Source organism: Hippopotamus amphibius, chromosome X (assembly GCF_030028045.1).
Source record: "Hippopotamus amphibius kiboko isolate mHipAmp2 chromosome X, mHipAmp2.hap2, whole genome shotgun sequence".
In the NCBI taxonomy this organism is placed as follows: domain Eukaryota; kingdom Metazoa; phylum Chordata; class Mammalia; order Artiodactyla; family Hippopotamidae; genus Hippopotamus; species Hippopotamus amphibius.
Window position 1 is genome coordinate 122090572 of NC_080203.1, and position 19924 is coordinate 122110495.

Sequence of the window (19924 nt, forward strand, 5' to 3'; positions counted from 1 at the left end):
AAATACAGTAAAGAAGAGAAAAAATAAATGTATCAGAATGTATCACATAGAGAGAATTGAGTATTGTTGATACAACTATTGTTTCAGCTATATGTATCTACTGGATCACAAACGTAAAACATATTTCTCACTGGGGATCAGGATCAAAACATGTTTTAAAAATACCGATTTGGTATATATCCTTTCAGACTTTTTTTCCCCTATATTCCCACATCTTTTTAATAAACATGCAATAATCTGCATACTATTTAGTAAAATCTTTTTAACTTTGGAATATATCATAAACATAATTTTGAGTTAATAAATATCTATTTGTATCATTTTAACGTCAATAGACTATTTCACTGTTCCGATACATAGTAATGTTGTTTGCTGTACCAATGTACAGTAATGTTTGTTCAATCATTTTTCTATTGCTAATCATTTAGTGTATTTCCAATAATTCTTAATTATAAGCAACACTGAGGCATCTATACATTCTTTTATTTTACTCATATATTTATTTTCTCAGGTTAAATTCTGAAGTGATGTCTCTGGCCTACAGTTTTTTTGTATATTAATTTCATAAAGACCAACTGCCTACCAGAAAATTTACACCAATTCCACACTCCTATCAACAGTGTCTGAAAATTGTACCGATTCACACTTCCATCAGCAATATCTGAAAGTACCTTTATACCCACCCCATCCTCAGTCCCACCCCACACCTGACTATTATCAGTTTCATTTTGGCATATTTGAATAAATTTTAAAATGGCAATTTATTTTAATTCAGGTTGATTAGTTATCGGGATTGAGGTCACTCACAGTTAATTTACACCTGCCTTCAAGCAACACTATAGAATACAAATAGGCAACCACTGAGCTAGGAAAGAATCCTGTGTATTCAGGAGGTGAATCTTTTGGGTCTAGGTAGTAAAGGCCTTGATATAGAAAATGACTCCTGCTACAGCCAATGCCTTATTTTGTCCAATCTACTAAGTTACAACTGAACAACTACTTGGTTACAGCCAGACACGCAGCCACTGTCTGGCCCCATTACACGTGAAAACATCCAACAAAGCCACATGCCTGCGTTGGATGCACGCTGGTACTCCTTGATTCGTGAACCTTTCTGTCCAGACATCCCAATCCCAGCCCTTCTGAGCATCCAAGGTCCCACCTGGACATCATCTGTATGTCTTTTTTTTTTTTTTTTTGCCCCTGCTTCCCCATCATAAACTGGAGGCAGAAGGCTGCCACATTGGTGATAAGGTGGTTGTGGTGGGAGGTACTGGGCCCCGCACACAGAGGAGCTGGGCAGGGTGAAGAGAAAACCAAAGCTAAAGACAGAGAGGCACATCTGGATCCTGGCTGAGGCCCTTTTAAGCAGTGTGTTCTTACAGCCGCCGGCGGAGCCTCCGTTTCCTCATCTACCAAAAAAAAAAAAAATCACATTTCCATCACAGCATTTTGAGGGGCTTGTGAAATAAGATGAATAACATGTATCAACAGAAAGCAGTCACACAGCAAATGTTAAGGGCGTGTGCGAGTGAGTGAGCCCGCGAATTTGCTTGATGTCCGCCTGAACACGTCTAGAAGAATCCCCTTGATGACCGTCATCTGAGACAAATATTCAACCATTTTCTAAAACTAGGGGCAGGACTGGCTACAGAAAAAAAATGCCAGGGGTGAAGAAGAAATTGTAGGCTCTGGTCTTGGCTGTGTCCCCCAGAAGAGAAGGGCAGCTCGAGACAAGCAGTGGATTTAAGCACGAGTTACCCAGGTCCTCAGAGTCAATCTGGATTTTTAAAGGCCTCTTATTCTGCATAAAGCTCTTTTGCATTTCACACCTGGGGAGTAGAGAAAAGCATATCCTGGCCCCACCCGCCACAACCCCACCTGCAAGTTCTGACCTCACAGAGCCCTCTCACCAGGCTTCCAGGTTTTAAAAGCCAAAAGTCAGTTACAGTCTCCTCTACATTTGAAGAAAATCTGGGTTAATGGTCCGAAGCAGTTCCCTCATGGAAAAAATCAGCTCACTTATCCTCTAGCTGGGAAAAGGAATATAGCAAAGTAGAGTCATGTTGAAAACCACGTTCAAATTTATCATAAAACCCACTTTCAAAGGCCCAGCTGTGTGTCACTCGGCAGCAGGGTTCCCCGGGGGGCTTCTCACAACCATTTTTCAGACTTAACTGTAAAGGTTTCACACATCTTCACATCCAAAGGAACCAAATGTTCCATCAAAACACCAGGCAGCCGTGGGGCTGCTTGGGCCTCCAAGATGTTTCAGATATTCCCAGGAGGCTTGAAGGAGAAGACTCAGACTCAGGCCTCAATTCTCCAATCAGAGTCATTTCAAACCAAGCACTGAGGAAGCCTGCAGGGCTGGGGTGGGCCTGGTTGTGGGGCAGGGTGTTATACTACTCACTGAGTCCAGGACGTCTAGCCTCAGCAATGGAGTCTGGGAAGCTGAGCCTGTGTTGCGGTTTGAAAGTCCAGCAGGCAGTTTTTCAGAATTCGCTTGAGGCCTTTCAACCCCCAGACTCGACAAAGTTCTGTCTAGTCCAGGTTGCTACTTTGTGGATCAGATATCCAAGGCCCTGAAAGCAGAGCCCCAAGAACAAACCCTCTCCCGGGACGGAAAGGCTTTCCCCTCTTCTCTCTTGCCCTTCTGAGGAAATGTTCTGCTTTGCCTAGATTCTGCATAAAATCTTGACAGTAGGGGCAATTAAAGAAGGCAACTCCCCACACCTCTAAAGCTAATCCCTCCAAGGGATTAGAGGACTCATCACTCTTCCTCCCCCATTCCCTCCCCAAGGAAAGGCAGCTATCTGAAAATCCAAAAGGATTCTCCTTCTCAAAGAGGAAGAGCTGAAGCAGCACCAATAAAGATTCCACTGTCAAACTCTGATTACAAGGAGTTTGCAAGTGATCTGAAACATACCTTTGTGAAGAGCCCTCGTCTGAGAATCAAAAGGCCCCATAGCTATGCTTTAATATAAAAAGAGGCAGAAAAAAAGGTGCTTTGAAGTAAATCACATTTCCTTCATTTTAGACACCCAAACTTTGCCATTAAGGATCAGGCATAATCTTTACATTCCAGAAAAATAGAACAAAACTTCTGCTTAGTCTAGAAGCCAACAGACAGCAAGGAATAAGAACAGTCACTGTCACCGCCTTGAAATATCTTACTGAGGAAGAGGGTTTTATAAAACTACAAGGCAGAGAGTTTTATAAAAGAAATGTATAGGTACGTTCACCAAAAGATAGGAACCAGAATGTTCATAGTGGCATTATTCAGAATAAGCCAAACAGGAGACTATCCAAATGCCCATCAATGGTAGAATGGACAAATAAATCATGATATACTCACACAAAGGAAAACTATACAGCAATGAAAATTAATGAACTACACCTACATAGAACACGAATGGGTCACGTAAATATAATTTTGAACAAACAAAAAAATCTATATATAAAAAAGCACATACTGGATGATCCCAAAACAGGCTGTTAGAAGTCAGGATAATGGCCACCCAGGGACATAGGATTGGAAAGGAACTGGCAGGATTTCCAGAGGGCTGCAAATACTTTTTGTTTTTCCAGGTGCTGGTTAAATGTGTAAAAATTCATTGAGCTGTACACTTATAACTTGTGCACATTGCTTTGTGTTATAACTAGCTCTTAAAAGTTTTACAAATATATGTATATCATTTTTATATGGGGGAGAGAGAAAGAGAATGAATGAATGAATGAATTATTATGAATGAATTCTTTTGGTTCCAGGTAGCAACATTTCTCTAGAAACTAGAACTCTGTTCAGTCTTTATTTCCATTTGCTTACTTGAGGAAAGCTGTTACACTGTTCTGGGCACACACAGAAATGCATTATGTCTCTCAGGGAAAAAAAAAAAAAGACTACAGTTCAGAGCCCCTTTTATTCCATGAAAGAACACCAAAATACTTTGGAGTACTTTTGCCATCTGTGCATTTTCAGGAAAACCAGTCCTTTTTTCTCCCTGTGCTGTACCTCTATGTTAGTCAGAGTCAGCTAACTGCTGTAACAAATATCCCCTAAATCTCACAAGAAAAGTTTATTTCTCCCTCATGTGAAAGCCAATCAGGTGCTGGCAGACAGCCTTTTATTTGGTGATTCTGGGACCCAGGCTCCTTCTGTCTGGTGGCTCTACCATCCCTTTGGCCTTGGAGTCCTCTGTTGAATCCTCTGCATGCAGCCAGCAGAATGGGGAAGAAATAAACTGCAGGGGAGCGTGTAGGAGCTTTTATATACCCATCCGAGAGTAGAGCAATTATTCCTCCCACATTCCATTGGACAGAACTCAGTCACATGGTCCCACCTAACTGCAAGGGAAGCTGGGAAATGTAGTCTAGCTGTGTGCCCAGGGGGAAAAGGGGAAAGAGTTGGTGAGCACCTTAGGTATTCTCTGTCATGGTCTGCCCAGATCTATCATCTCCTTTCTTCTGTTAGCTGTTCCATGCCTGGTGTCTGACTGAAAGGGGCAGAAGACAAAGCCCTGGATGAGTCATTACAGGACACGATACAGACAGTCCCAGAAAGTGAGGGTATGGGTATCTGCACTCAGCACCACTTCCGCAATGGTGCACGTCCTCAGCCAGGCCTCCCCTGCCATCAGCAGAAGCCCACACCCCCCAGCAATGAGGGCGTAATGGCAGCTGATGCTATGTTGTTCTTGCAGTATCCCATGACATGAGTTAGGCTAGCCAAGCCAGAAAGGGGGCTGAGATTCTTCTTTCACATTTTCACCATGCATCCAGCCAGCCAGATTCTTTACGCTGGTTGAGGAGCCACGGGGGCTAGGTTTTATCCATTTTTACATCTATTTCCTTTACCCAAGCCCCCTGACAATAATAACAATAAAACAACAACAAAAATAGAAGCACTGATGGCACGCAGGTATTCCATCAACCCTTACTATGTATTCTGTGTCTCTGCTGGACCTGTCCGTGGACTGATTCACTCAATCTGCACAACAATTCTCTGTGCGGAGTCCTAAAAGTATCCCCATCTCAAAGATAAAGAAACTAAGACAAAAAGACTACACATTTGTCCACAGTCACACAGCTAGTAAGTATCAGAACTGAGAGAATCAAAGGCCAACATATTCTTTTACTAGAAAGGCAACTGAGATCAGGAACGCAGCCTGTGACCACGACAAAATCTCAGACCCTCCAGGTGCAAACCTTGAACCCAAGCTTCCTAAAGAGGGCCTGATCCAATCAAGGTGAACAGGCCACAGAAAAGCGTATAGAGCAACTTGGAAAGAAAGCAAAGTCCAACCTGAAAAGGAAAGGAGGGTGTCTCTTTGGTTGGGTTTTTTTTTTTTTTTTCATTTTCCTTCTCACTCCATAGCTATTAAAAACTTTAAATTGACAAATCAAACAAGAAAACTCAAAAGGGCTTCAAATTTACCTTGACCAGCCAATATGCTTACTAGCCTACACCACTCACTGTCTTTACTCAAATGAGTGTGTAAGCGAATCTCATGTCTCACTATTACCTCCCACCCTATCACCAGCCTGAGACTCGCCAGTCTTAGGCTACAGGGAAAGGGTTAAAATAAAGCCACACAAGCAGCAACTTTACGCAATGTATTTTCCTTCATGCAATCAGATTAGTTTTAATTAGCAAAGGCTCAAACTTTGCCAGATGAGCACTAGTGACATCTGATACCTGTGCAGGATTCCAAAATCTCTTCTCTCACACTGAAGGCATTTAACCCAAGTGAAACTCTCCAAAAACCTTCCACGATATCCTTCCTGGTGTCTCTTCTTGGTCTGCCACTTTCCCCCCACATTACCCCAAACTTAGAAGCATCCTTCCCTCCTGTTTATGAAGCAGAAAGCCCCACGACGCTCATGTGGAAAAGGATTTCCGTGGTATTTATGATGCAACACTTTCCTCCCCTTTCAAGTTCATCTCTAAAGTCAAAGTCTCAATAAACATGTGCCATCTTGCAAATGGAAGCACTTCAGGGGCGAGGAGGGCGCTGGCTGAGGCAGCAGAAATTCAAATGGAAAATACAGCTTTACCCACACTATTAAAATATAAATCTCGGCTCGAGGAGCAGAATCCGGATGCTGGAGAGAAACATAAATATTGCTATTATATTCTAATGAACAGTATGTCTCACTGGCTGTCATCCTTCCTCATAGCTCCTAGGTCTTCCCTCCCTCAGATGTCTAGCAGTAAAAAATCAAAAGTAGCTGAACTCCAGAGTAGGGCTTCATATCCCACAAATCTAAATGCACTTAGATATAATAATTAGAAATCACATTTTAAACAACTTTCTTCACCCTCCAGCCAGGCTTCAAGCATCAGCTGAAAACAGTTACAAATCAGCATTCTCTGCCACTTAAAAATTTGCCTGAGACTAACAAGTTCCTTCTTTTTTCCAGCTCTTTTTAAATGTTATTTTAGCTTTATCTTAGAAAAACTCCTGCTTCTAAGTTACTCCTGGGGCCTCTGAGGCCAGATTCTTATCCGTGTGTCAAACAGGGCTCTCCCTACAGCTCAGCATCAAGATGTCGTAAACGGCCAGCGCCAGCAGACCGAAGTGGGGACACTGTTTCAGTTTGTGTTAGATATCTTTTTTTTTCTTTCGATCTTTGTTTTTAATTGGGGTACAACTGCCATACATATTAGTTTCAGGTGTACAACATACTGGTTCAATATTTGTATGTAGTGTGAAATGATTGCTACAAGAAGCAAGTTAACATCCACCATCTTACACAGTTACAATTTTTTTTCTGTGATGAGAAGTTTTAAGATTTACTTTCCCAGCAACTTTCAAATATATGTTATTATTGACTGCAGTCACCACGTTGTGCATTACATCCTGGGGAATTATTTATCTTATAACTGGAAGTTTGCTTCTTTGAAAATCTGATATATGAATTCACTAGTTCTTAGTCTGATCCTACTGGATAGTTCAGAACTTTCTGTGGAATCATTATCTTCCATGCCCATATTCATATAAGAGCCCTGGCAGGGACCACTGTGAGGGCACCAGAGTTCAAATACTGCTCTTACCTCAAAAGAGTACTATCTACCTTAATAGGAGTGTGGGTTACACAGGTGAATACAGTTGTTAATAAAAACTCACCAAACTACACCATTGAGATCTGTACATTTCACTGGAAGTTATACACTGACTTTCTAAAAAGACTATTCTTTAGGACACCTTCTCAGTTTTTCCAAGACAGCAAAATAAGAGTGATCAACAAGACTCTACGAGAAGTGACTGCCTCTTCAACATTCAGAACTGGCGTTGCAAAACCACTTGAGAATGTGCTTTTTGCTCCTCCCAGAAGGAGCGAGACACACTAACATGGTCTCCCTTGGAGCAAGTCCTGGCAGAGTAAGCGGGGGGCGGGGGGGAGGGTTCCCTTTCCTCTTCACGCCCTTCTGTGTGGGCCGAGGTGCCCAGCCCTGAACATGAAACAAAAGCTGCCAACAGCTCTAAGCTGGATCCAACCGCTTCTCATTACTTCCACCAAACCACCCCGTCTCTCACCAGGACAGCCTCCGACTTGGTCCGTCTGCTTCTACCTCTGCCTCTCCCACAGTGTCTTCTTGACCCAGTAGTCAAAGTGATCCTTTTAACCTCTACGTCAACCATGTTACTGCTAGGCTTGAAACCCTCCAGCGACTCCCCACTTCACTCAGAGCAACACGCAAAGTCCTCAGTCACAATGGCCTACTACACACTACACGGCTGAGGCGCCTTCCAGCCCCCCTCCCTGGCCTCCTCTCCTCCCACTCTCCTCTTTGCTTGCTCCACACCCACCACACTGGCCTCCTTATCATCCTTCCATCATGCCAGGCATGCTCTCACCTCAGGGTCTTTGCACAAGCGCTGGTTCCCTCTGCTGAAACGCTTCCTCCAGCTTGCTAACTCATTAACTCCCTCACCTTCTGCCCATCTTCACTCAAATACTGTTTCCTTAATGAGGCCCACCTGACCACCCCGCTGAACAGGGCAACCTCACTCCAATCCTCTGGATGGTCCTCATCCTGCGCTGGTTGCTTTTTGCCCATAACACTTACCACCCGCTTTGTAATCTCTTTAAAAGTACTAGGTTTGTTTTTTATGGTTTCTCTCCTCTGTAAGCTCTTTGTAACTTCTTGTTCACTGAGGAAACTCAAGGGCCTAAAAGAGTGCCTGGCATATAATAAATGAATGAATCTGGAATGATAAGATCACTGGTCTTTTTTATTTTGATACTTCTCTGCATAACAAAAAGAAGCCACAAAGAACACAGAAATCTTAATAGCTGTCTGACTACATAGAGGGACAGAGCATTGCTTGGTCAGCTGTCTCCTTTCCCGTGACCTAGCATTTCACAGATTCAGGCACAGGTTTACACCTACTTGGAAAAAATTAACACGGGCCTCCCACTCTGCATGATCCAATTATAGTACCAATAAAATAACAGCCAATAATTACCAGGGGCTCACCATGTGCCAGGTACAGCTCTCAGTGGCCGAACATCTGACTCCTTCGGTCCTGTCAACAACCTGATGTAGAAGGTACTGTTTTTATCTCCCTCCCTCAATAGATGAAGAACAAGGACCCAGGATTTGAAGCACATGGTCTGACTTCAGCATCCCTACTCTTAACCACGTCCTCACTTCCCTTCAACAATTAGATAAACCAGATACCTGACAGCCTCACTCAAACTAAGCCTAAGCAAAATCCAAAGGTGAATTCCAAACCTTTCTTGATGGAACGGAGCACAAGGACATAAGGTTCTCAGCAAGTATCCTCAGAGAAAGGCAGGGACAAGCACTTGGATTCTCTGCCTTTGACAAACCAGGCACTTTGGAGCCAGAGAAATGGAGTCTAGGACCCAGAGAGTCCCCTTGCCATCCAACTTTACAGTCCTTCGATGGCTACAACACGAAAGCAGGTTCCCCCAAATAAACTCTTTATCCATTATACACAAGAAAATTGAAATAGCCCCTCTGATGGCTGCAAGTGAGTCTGGTTTGAGCCAGACTAACCTCATTTCCCTTTTGAGTAGGGTTATTAGACTGGGAGATCAAAGGAATGCTACAGACATATGGTATCTTGATTTCAGTGAACCACTGGACAATCACTCATGATGATAGATCTTGTGGGCAAGGTGGAGAAATGTGGTTTGAATGGGAAGGTGGAGGGGAGCATTCGGGGCTGCTGCAACAATGGTACCCAAGGAACGGTGATTAATAGACGTCAACTCGGAGGGATGTTGTTAGTATCGTCTGCCAGTGGGCTCTGGCCTTGAGTCCATCTGAACGATAATTTTATCAAAGACGTGGGTGATGGGCTAGCATCATGTTTATGATGTCTGCAGAGAGCAAAATGCTGTGGGCAGTAGCTGACACACTGAATCAAGATTTTAAACCATCACTGCTGATTGGAAATGAAAGAGCAAAAAAAGCAGGATTCAATTTAACAGACAATGGGGGAGCCTTGTGAAATTTAAGTTCAAAATACCAACTACATAAATGGAAGAGATGAGGCCTCATGGAAGAGAACCAGCCACCATACAAGAAAGAGGTTTATTGGGTCATAAGAGCAATCATGCAGCAGCAGTGTCACGCAATGGTTAAAGCAACAGGGCCACCTCAGTCCTAGCGGGGTGTGCACAGAGAAAGGAACGGGTACCTGCCTGCTCTGCACCTGCGGCAGGGGGCAACCAGAGTGGAAGGGGACAAGAAATTTGGCATTAAGGGTCCTAGTTGAAGGAACTAAAGTTCTTTTACCTGGAATAAAGAAAACTGAGAAGTGACCGTAATAGCCATCTCTAGACACTTCAAGATGTCCTGGAAAAGAGATTATAAGCATTTTCCATGTGGCTTCAGACAGCAGATCAGGACTAAAATGCAGGCAGTGCCAAAAGACAGGTTTAGTCTCAGCGTAGATAAGGATTGTTTGAGAACGGGAACTATCCAGCAATAACGTTGGGGTGTGGGTGGCCACTCCTAGGAGTCTCGGAGGGCACAGAAACTAGATGAGCTTCCACTTGAGACATCTTTAAAAAGAGCCCCTCCCTGGGTGGGAGGGTGGATTTGATGGATGCTAAGGTCTTTCCCAACTCTAAGATCATAACACTCTCCAACTCTTGTTAACTGCATTTTATTCTTGGTTAATTTCACTTTGAAGGACTTGGGCGTTTGGTAATTAAGTAATTTTTCAGCATACAGATGCCCAGGTCTTCAGATTCCTATTTCAGTACACTCAAACTTTCTCATGTTCATTAATAGATTGAGGGGCAGACATTAGTGTCAGAAACAAAAATTGACCATGCCTGTCTGTCTTAGTCATTTACAAAGATGACCTAGACAGGGTCTCTGCCCTTTGAGGGCTTACAGTCTGGATAGGAGGCTCTCCAAAACCTTCTTTCAACAAATTTAGACCTTAGAATGAGAGCCTTACATTCAGAAACCATTCTCACCTCATCATCTTCTGTTTTCACTTAATATCAAGATGTGATCATGAGGAATTCTTGATGCGAAAAGAACTTTCAGGAATTTTTGTGATTGATACTTTGCTCTAGGGATACCCTTCCCATGATTTTTTAAATCGAGGGTCCCACGAAATCTTGTGGCTCACGATTTTTACTAGAGTAAAAAGAAATTCAACTGAACTATCAAAAAAAATTCCAACTACGTTTAAAATTGTCTTTGTTCTAAAATTTCAAAGCATTGGGAATTCCCTGGAGGTCCAGTGGTTACGACTCTGCGCTTCCACTGCAGGGGGCCTGGGTTTGCTCCTTGGTCAGGGAACTAAGATCCCACAAGCCTCAGGTGCAGTCAAAAAAAAAAAATTCAAAGTGTTACATGAAGTCATTGGATCTTTAAGATGTTTGGGCTAACATGAGACAACAGGAAAGATGTCATATGTGATTGGAACTTAAAAGGTGATGCCCACTGTAGACTAGAAGCCCTGAGACTGAAGATGTTGCTGAGCACTTATGCGGAACTTACACTTTCCTGATGGCATTGTGTGGAAAAGGCCTCCACAAACAGGAAGAAAGAAATCTTTATTGTTACCATCTTAACAATATCAGCCCAACAGAATCTCAAGGACTTCCTAGGTAAAATAGTTCAGTAGTTTTGATTTAAAAGCCCAATCCAGTATAACAAGAAAAGTCTAGAAAGAAATGTGTTGCTGTTACCGGTTATGAGGACATAACACCCATGAATTATTAACCTTTGAAAGACTGCTTTCTTCTCAGTTGCTTCGTGATGGGTTTACAAGCAGCTTTCAGTGGAGCTGTTCGGATATCATAATGCCTCAGAAAAACTCGCTGAGTAGAGCCAGGAGGAAAAGACACCTAACCACCGTTACAAAAACATCCCCCTCAAAAAACACATTAATCAGACTTCAAAGGGTTTTTATGAGTGGTAGAATGAACAGAAGGGGGAGGAAAAGGATCATCCTTCCAAAAGCAGGCTGAACCCATGATTAGCATTGCCATACTGACCCCAAATGATCGATTCACCCCACGTGTTACTTCCCAGTCTACTTCTGGGTTTAGCAGTTTCAGCGTCTGCTCTGGCTGAAATTATGCATCTCAAAGAGGGAGTGTGGATCTCTTGGGGCCACCATTGGCCCATTCCACAGGACAATAAGTAGTACTGTCAAAGGCTGGCCAAGGGAACGTGGCCGAGGGAATGTTGGGGAACTGAGAGGGTGTGTCTTCATCATCGTGGACCTGGGTTCCTTCTGTGCCTCTTCTCACCTTTGAACCACTGAAGATCTCCTCCTATGCCAGTGAGAGGTTCAAAGTGTGAGCCAACTAAAGGGAAAGTACGTTATTTCCAGACCCACCATAGAGCATCTGGGAAGGCATGGCCATGTGGCAAATCTAATAATCCTCAGGAAAGGAGTTTAGGGAAAAAGAATGAGAAGCATCACCTCTACCAGACTCCCAGCCCTAGGTCTTTGCCCTCACAGTTCAAAGACTAAACATGATTGTTTTGGCATGGGTTCTCCCAGACCTGATGAGTGCAAGTTCAAGAAATTTTTGTGGGAGGTGACCCATAGGTGATAAAGTGAGACAGAGAAAAAAAGGCAGAGAATACAGTGTGTTTTCAAATAAGTCACTACTCTGGTCAACTACAGCTTAGTCCTCTGGGGAAGTCTGAGAGATGGTGTAGAATATGCCCCAGAGCTCTCTCATCAAAGGGGCAAGGAAGCAGGGTCACTGGTCCACCAAAGTCCCGTCACTGAGTACTATCTCAGGGGCACTGACTTGCTGGCACTTCTTGCTTTCCCTATGTGCAAGGCCTAGCATGGCCCATCAGTCAGGGGGGGAAAAGCCCTAGGCAGAGTCACAGGAGTTGGCAGTAAGCAGTCGTCAGAATGAGAGGTGAGGGCTGAAGGAATCTAGCAGAGCACCAACATAGTCTGCTGTCCAGAAGGAGAAGAGCTAAGATAAAGGTTAGCACAGAGTTCTAGAAAACTTGGAGGCAGGAGGTGGCAGGCAAGGAATCAGGTTTCACTTCACAGAGAAGATGACGTGTCCACTGATTATCAAAAAAAAGAGCAGAAATGAGCCAGTGAAATGTTCCAGAAGAAAACAGTAGTATACACATTGGCCTGGAGAATGAGAAAGCCTGGCAAGTTGGGGAACAGACAGTAGTTCAGTGTGACAGGACTGGGGTGGAAGGTGGGGAAGGCAGGGAGGGACGTGTCAAGTGGACAGAAGCATATGGAGAAGGGCGTTGATTTTAATATTGTAATTCCCCTGGATTTGTGCCGCAACACGTGGGGGAGACGTGTAGTGTTTGGGAATATAGTTTGTGCGCTCAGACGTGGACCCTAATTCTAGGCTCCAGCACTTTCTAACTGCCGCTACCTGGAGCAGATTGTTAACCCTTAGTAAAGTAGGAAAATAACAGTATGTCTCTCACAGAGTCATTGTGAAGATTACATAAGGTGATTCATATAAAGACCTTAGCACAGGGCCTGACATAGAGCAGAACTCAAAAAGTGTTAACTAAAAAATAAAATCAATCTACTTGCTAGAAGACAAACATGTCACTGCAGCAGTGAAATGGGGAAATGATGGTCGTTTCAGTACGTGGCAATGGATTAACTGTGTATCCACATGGAAAAAAAAATGCATCTTGACCCCTATCTCATGCCATTTGCAAATATCAAGTCCATGTGAATCACAGACAACAAAGGCAAAACAAAAACAACTTCTAGAACATAGGAGAATATCCTCATGACCTTGGGGTCAGTGAACAATTTAAGAACAAACAGAACACAGCACAGAGACCACTAACCATAAAGAACGAACAGGAACCATAAATTGGACTATGTAAAAACAAGAACTTCTGCTCACCAAGAGGTAACACTGAGAGAGTGAAAAGGCACGTGACACAGGGTAACTGCAATATCTACAGCTCACAAATAACTCATATCCACAATATATAAAGAGCTCCCACAAGACACGAAAAAATCATACAAAGAACCTTATGGAAAAATGAGCAAAGGCCTTGAACAGGTAATTCACAAAAAAGAATATTCAAGGGACCAGAAATATATATGAAAAGGTGTTCAATCTCACAAATCATCAGCAAAATGCAAATTAAAACCACAAGGAGATTTTTATTAGCTACCCCAGAGTAGCTACAATTAAGAAGACCATACCAGTGTCGGTGAAGACGTGGAGCAACTGGAACTTACATACACTTCTGGGAGTATAAGTTGGTATCACCAGTATAGAAAACTGTTAGGCAGTAGCTACTAAAGCCAAATGTACACATCCCCTCTGATCCAGCAATTCCACTTTCACATATATTCCCAACAGCTGTGTGTACATAAGCCCATCAGAAGGCACGCAGAAAAATGTTTGTGGCAATAGCCCTACTCTGGAAACAACCCAAATGTCCATCATTAGAATGGACCAACAAATGATGGTATTTTATTCCACACAGTGGAATTTTATTCAGCAATGAGAAGGAACAATCTACTGCATATGCAACAACATGCAAGAGTCTTACAAATATAATGTTGGGTGAGCAACGCCAGACACTAAAAGGTATATATGACTCCACTTACACAAAGTTCAAAAACAGGAAAATCTAATTGATGGATGAGAAAGTCAGAACAGTGGTTACCTTTGGGGAAGAGGGTAGTGACTGATAAAATGGACCTCAGGAGGGTGGTTCCAGATACAGAAATGTTTTCTTTCTTGATCTGGGCGATGGTTATGTGAGATGCTCACTTTGTGAAAGTTAACCAAGCTGTACATTTATGGTCTGAGCCATTTTCTGCAGGAATGTTCAACTTTAATATAAAACTTACTTTAAGACTCAGAAACTAAATACAATCAATAGCAACCCAAAAGCCAAAGTCATTCAAATGTCTCAGGATGAACAGTTTGGGGTTGAGGCCCATGAAGTAATTCCAGAGTACCTGGTTTTAGTGACTGAAAAGCTAGACTGAGTTCATGCTTATGACCATAAGCCTCAGAAAGCTCTCAACACAGCCAGGTAATCCACAACACAGTTCCCTAGCCCACCTGCCCCTCTGCCCGTATCCGCCATCTTCCCTCTAGTTCCCACGGGTGAGGGTGCTCTGATCCCTTCCCCTCTCAGCTTCTCAAGGACTTCCATAATTATCCAGTTCTTTTCCCGGCATCGTCAATTTTCCCCCTCTCTGTGGAATCTAAACATGCCTAAATATCAACATCTTTTCAGAAAATCTCCCTTGAGCCTGCATTCCCTTCCAGCCACTGCTCCATTTCTCCCCTACCTTCATACCAAAACTCCTCACAAGAGCTGTCTGTGGTTGCTCTCTCCTCTTCCACCTCTCCTGTTCTCTCTTCATCCCCTCCTATGTGGCCTTCCTCTCCAACCCTCCACTTAAATGGCACTTAGAAGGGCCACTCGTTGCTAACAAGGTACCAAACTCAATGGTCTTGCCTCAGTGCTCATCTTCCTCTCTGAAGCATTTGACCAAAGTGATTCCTCCTCCATTCCTGAGACACCTTCTCCTGGCTTCCATCTTACCACACTCTCCCGATTTTCCTTCTAGCTTGCTCACTGCTCTTTCTCAGCCTTTCTTCTCCTCTACTAAACTTCTGAAGTTGGACTGCCTTAGGCTAAGTCTTGGCCCCCTTTTCTTTACTCTCTACACGGTCCCAAGCTCCAGGGCTTCACATGTCATCTCTACCCTTACGTCTCACATCTACAACTCCAGCCTGGACCTCTCTCTTGAGTTCTGAACTCACACATCCAATTGTCTAAAACACAAGTATCTCAAGTTAATATGGCACAAACAGAAAAGTACTGATTCCACCCCCCCTCAATGATAAAAGATCCACTCTTCCACAAACTTTACCCATTTCTGGAAATGGACCTATGAGCTGTTTAAGCAAACAAAACAAAACAACAACAAAAAACTAGGAGTCATCTATTATTATTATTATTTGCTCTTATATCCTGTACCAAATCTAATTGGTAAATCCTGTCAATTCTATTTCCAAAATGAATTCAGAATCTAAGCACTGTTCACGGTCTCCCTAGTCCTAGCCACCATCACCATTCACACTGTCTAACTGGTCTACCAGCCTCCAGACTTGCCTCCAGTGTGACTTTCCTGAAGTGTGTGTCAGATCATGTCACCCCTGCAAAAACTACCCTAGCCTGTCTCAGGGCAACAAGAAGCAGCTGTCCAAGGATGAAGCAGCATGGAGAATGGTGATCTGGGTGGCAAGGCTATACAGGGGTTATGGAGGCACCCAGACACATTCAAAGGGGGAGAAAGGGGAACTTTGATCACTTTCAGGCTTCCTCTCCCTTTGAAACTCTCCTAGGCCTTGAGCAAAGCTCAAGGGAGATGCATGATGTAGCAGATGCCACTGGTACTCCACCCACACACAGCCCTGCTCCCCTCCCCAGGTGACCCCTGCAGACATTCCCGTACATATCATAGGCTCTTGGCATCTCTCTACCTGGCCGGAGCCTGCTGAGCCCACACCTGGGGCATTCATGCTCCAAGTACTCTCCAACAGTGAGCGGTGGAAGTTGGTGGAGAACCACTCCAGCTTCCTCACTCCTCAGTGGGACACTTGTGAGGTGTGTGCTGGATTGAACCCCAGTTGCCCACTTTCCCACTCCCTTCCTGTGCTTCCTAGAACCCCTCTCAAACTCCTTGCACAGAAATCCTTGTCTCCACCTCTACACAATGGAAAACCCAAATTAAGACACATAATACTGTGTTTTTTCTCCCAAAGTTAATGCCTTTTATGACATCAAACAGGAACAATGCCATGCTAAATTTATATGGACAACAGAAGAGAGAAGTCTGTGCACAAAGCATGGAGACAATATTTTAGAAAAATATAAAAAGTATAGATTTTAAGTCCATCCCTTGTATTATATGAGCCCCATCTTTATTTATTTACTCATGTATAAGTATACACAAATAGAATATATGTTCATCAATCGTATGCACACACCAAAAATCCTCTTTTCTCCATTAACCACGTATTAAATTCTGGGTACATAACCACTCACTCCTGCCTCTAAAGGAAAAGGGGAGAAGAGAACTCATCCTGCTCCAGCACTGAGTGTCACTTGTGAGAAATCTAATTTAAGGTGTAGTGTTGCGCGCGCGTACACACACACACACACACACACACACACACACACACACGGGAAATGTATGCACCACTCAACAGTCTGCAAAACTTCCATCCACTTCTTTTGAAGTGAAATCACCACTCATCCAGACCACACTCCCCAGATATCAGCGCTGTTGAAAGTGAAGGGCCTGTCCCTGCTGTGTGGTTTGAGGTAAAAAGGAGGCAGGATTAAAGCGCTCATTTCAAGTCCCAAAAGTAAAATACGACTTGGCCTACGGCAGTCCTAATTCTTTCCAGAACTCATCCCCGGAATTGCCCTTTTAAACAACCAGTCATTAACCCAACTCCGGGTCGTTTATAGCTGCGAAAGCCGATCGCGCACATCATTTATTCATTACGCTTATTATTATTATTGCAAAAAAGCAGCAAATTCCCGGGGCGGGGTTCCAAGGTGGGTTTTTTGGGGGGGGGGGGAGGGGGATAGTGAGCGAACGGGGAGGGTCGGTTAGGAGGCTGTGCCGGGTTGCAGGGCAGAGGTGCCCGGAAGTCCCTGGGGAAGGATGCCGCGAGAGCGCCCCCGCCCCGCACACTCCGCGGCCACTGCGCACCCGCGCAGCTGCTGCAGCAACCCGCGAAGCTTCTTATGTAAGCCAGAGCCGCTGACATCACCTTCGCTGCGAGCGTCGCAGCCGCTGGACTAGGCGCCAAAGGACCGGCGTGCTGGCCTAGGGCCCCCGCCCACCGTCCGATTGTTCCTAAATGACTCCGACGCCTCCTGATTTGGCCAACCGTGCGCCAGGGGACCCCCCTGAGCGCCAGAATGACATTTATTGGGAGCCCTGGGATGTCGCAAGAGTGAAGTTAACGGGCAGCAAAGGAGCCCAGGGGTCTTGCACACACGGGTGAATTTGGGTGACAGAACACATTGGCGGGACGCCTCCGAGATTCTTGGAGGGCAGATGGCACAGAGAGCCATTTAGTAGGAACCTGTTCTGTTCAGGGCAGAAGAGATGCCCAGGGGTCTCAATTGATCTCCCCAGGGCCCGGGACACTCCTCCCTCCACGCCCCTCCCAGGCCACAAGGCTGGACCAGAGCACTTCGGAGTTCACCCCGGGAGGCGAGCGGCGCCGCTCTACGTCGCACACAAACACAGGGCACAAGTTCGTGGCTCGGTGCAGCCCCTGCCACAGCGTTGCAAAAGCCCTAAAAAGGCACTCACTACTCTTCGAGCGCCCCAAGCATGCACGGGGGTGGGATGGGGGACTACAAGGGTCCGGGATGGGCTGCTGGAAACCACATAAGTTGCGGTAACCTCCCGCCCCCCACCCCCCCGGGGAGGAGGGACCGAGAAATCGAGCCCCAGAGGTGAATGACAGACTCCTCTGCCTCCCATGTCCCCATAAATGCTCCCTCTCAGACCGCGGCTGCCTTCGAGTCCCCAGACGGCCCCCTTTAACTTTCTCCCCTCCGCGTCTGCATCCCTGCCCCGAACTCCAGGAGGACTGGGGTGGGTCCCGGGGAGGGGAGGGGTGGGGAGACAAGAGTAAGGTGCCAGCTGCAGCGGGCGCGGTGCCGCGGGGCTGGATTGCGGCGACCCTGGAGGGCGCGAGGGTGCGGCGCCGGAGCGGAGCGCCAGGCGGGCGGACGGCGCGGGTACTCACGCACTGCCTCCTGCTTGGGGTCCAGCGTGCCGAGCACGCGCTGCACGCCGCCGAGCTTGCCCTGCAGCGCCCAGACGCGACGGTGGGTGAGCTGGATGTCGCTCTCGAGCTCCTGGAAGAGGCTGCACGCGTGCCGGGCCACGTCCGAGAGCTGCCGGAGGACGCGGGCCAGCGCCGCGTTGCTGACCGCGCACAGGTCCAGCATGAGCAACACGGCCGCAGCCGCCGCCGAGGACGCCTCGCCAGCCGTGGACGCCGCCTCCAGGACCCCTGCCGCGCTCTCCTCGCCCGCCGCGGGCGCCTCTCCGTGCGGCGGCGGCGCCTGGTCGGTCGGCGCGGGCAGCGGCGGCCCGGGAGGTGCTGGGGGCGCGCGGGGAGGATCCTCCGGCCCCTGCGACACGGCCTCGTCCCGTCGGCCGGGCAGCTGCAGGGGCGGCGGCGGCGGCTCAGCGCTGCCTCCGTTCGCGTCCTCTGCCGGGTCAGGCGCCGGGCGTCGCTGCCGGCACAGCCACTGCGGCTCCACGATCCGCTTGGCGAAAGGCATCCCGCGCAGCCGGGCCGCGACTTTCTGGTCTCCTCAAAGCGCCCCTGGCGACCGGGGAAACGGGCGCGCCCACCTGGGCGGAGAGGGGGCAGGAGTCGGGCAGTCCGGACACGCAGGGGGCTCCTCGCTCACCTGGCCTCCCCCTCGTCCCCGCCCTCCCCCTAGCAAATCAGTCCAGCTGGTCCTCCTCCGCGTGCACCGTTCCCTCAGGAGGATGACAGGCGCGGGGCACAGAAATCCCGGGGCGCGTCTGGGCTCTCCTCACTTGCTTCCAACCCGGGTCGGCTGGCTCAGCTCCATCATTCCTGCGCTCGCCGCCGCCGCCGCCCCGGCCGCTGCCGCCGCCGCCGCCTATATAAATGGGCGTGTGTGTATGTGTGTGTGTATGTGTGTGTGTATGTGTGTGTGAGCGCGCGCGCGCGTCTGTATGGGTGGGTGGGTGTGAGTGTGTGCGCGCGCCTCAGTTTGAAAGTACCCCGGCGCAGGCCTCTCCCCGCGCGCCCCTCGGCCGCTCCGGGGAGCAATTGCGCCCGGGATCTCTCTCCCTCTCTGGGCGGGGAGGAGGTTTCGGAAAGGCTCTTTGAAAACCCGGAGAGAGGAATCCGCCTCCAGCCCAGGCGCAGGAGGCGGCGCGGGGGCGGCGGGGCGGACGCAGGGCAGGGGAGGAGAGGGGAGGAGAGGAGAAGGGGAAAGGGGAGGGGGGAGGGGGGAGAGGCCGGGGCGAGGGGGGCGCAGCGCCCTGTGCGGCCGCTGGGAGTCACTGGTGGCCTCGCCTCGCCAGGCTTGTTCTGATGCAAAGACACTTCCTCGCATCCGAGGGGTTAGGATTGAGACTGTCAGCATGGTGGGGGCGGGGAGTCCTCAAGCTGGGGTTGGGGGTGTGGGTGGCGAGCGCAGAGGCAGGAGGGTGGGGTATTGGGGATGCGGCTGATTTGACGTGTTGGAGCAAGTTGCTTCGCGGAATTCCAGCTCTGAGCAAGTCCTTTGGGTTCTTAGCAGGGAAAACTGGGCCGCCCCTCAGAGTGCCCTGGGCTCTGTGAATGCTGTCACACAGCTGGGGAGGGTGATGGGGCGTGGGCACATCCTGGTGTGGACAGAGTT

The 19924-nt window shown here is 47.0% G+C and overlaps 1 protein-coding gene across 4 annotated transcripts in view; it reads right to left on the reverse strand.

The window, feature by feature from the left end:
- The window catches only part of NHS (NHS actin remodeling regulator), a 350209-nt gene extending 330831 nt beyond the window's left edge, over positions 1 to 19378 (reverse strand). For 3 of the 4 annotated variants that reach the window (XM_057717998.1, XM_057717996.1, XM_057717999.1), the window contains exon 1: positions 18280 to 19378. In XM_057717998.1, coding sequence (XP_057573981.1) covers positions 18280 to 18823 — 544 coding nt within the window. In that variant the 5' untranslated portion in view covers positions 18824 to 19378. The remainder of the gene's footprint in view (positions 1 to 18279) is intronic. The other variant, XM_057717997.1, reaches the window with a different exon arrangement.
- Positions 19379 to 19924: the final 546 nt, after the last annotated feature.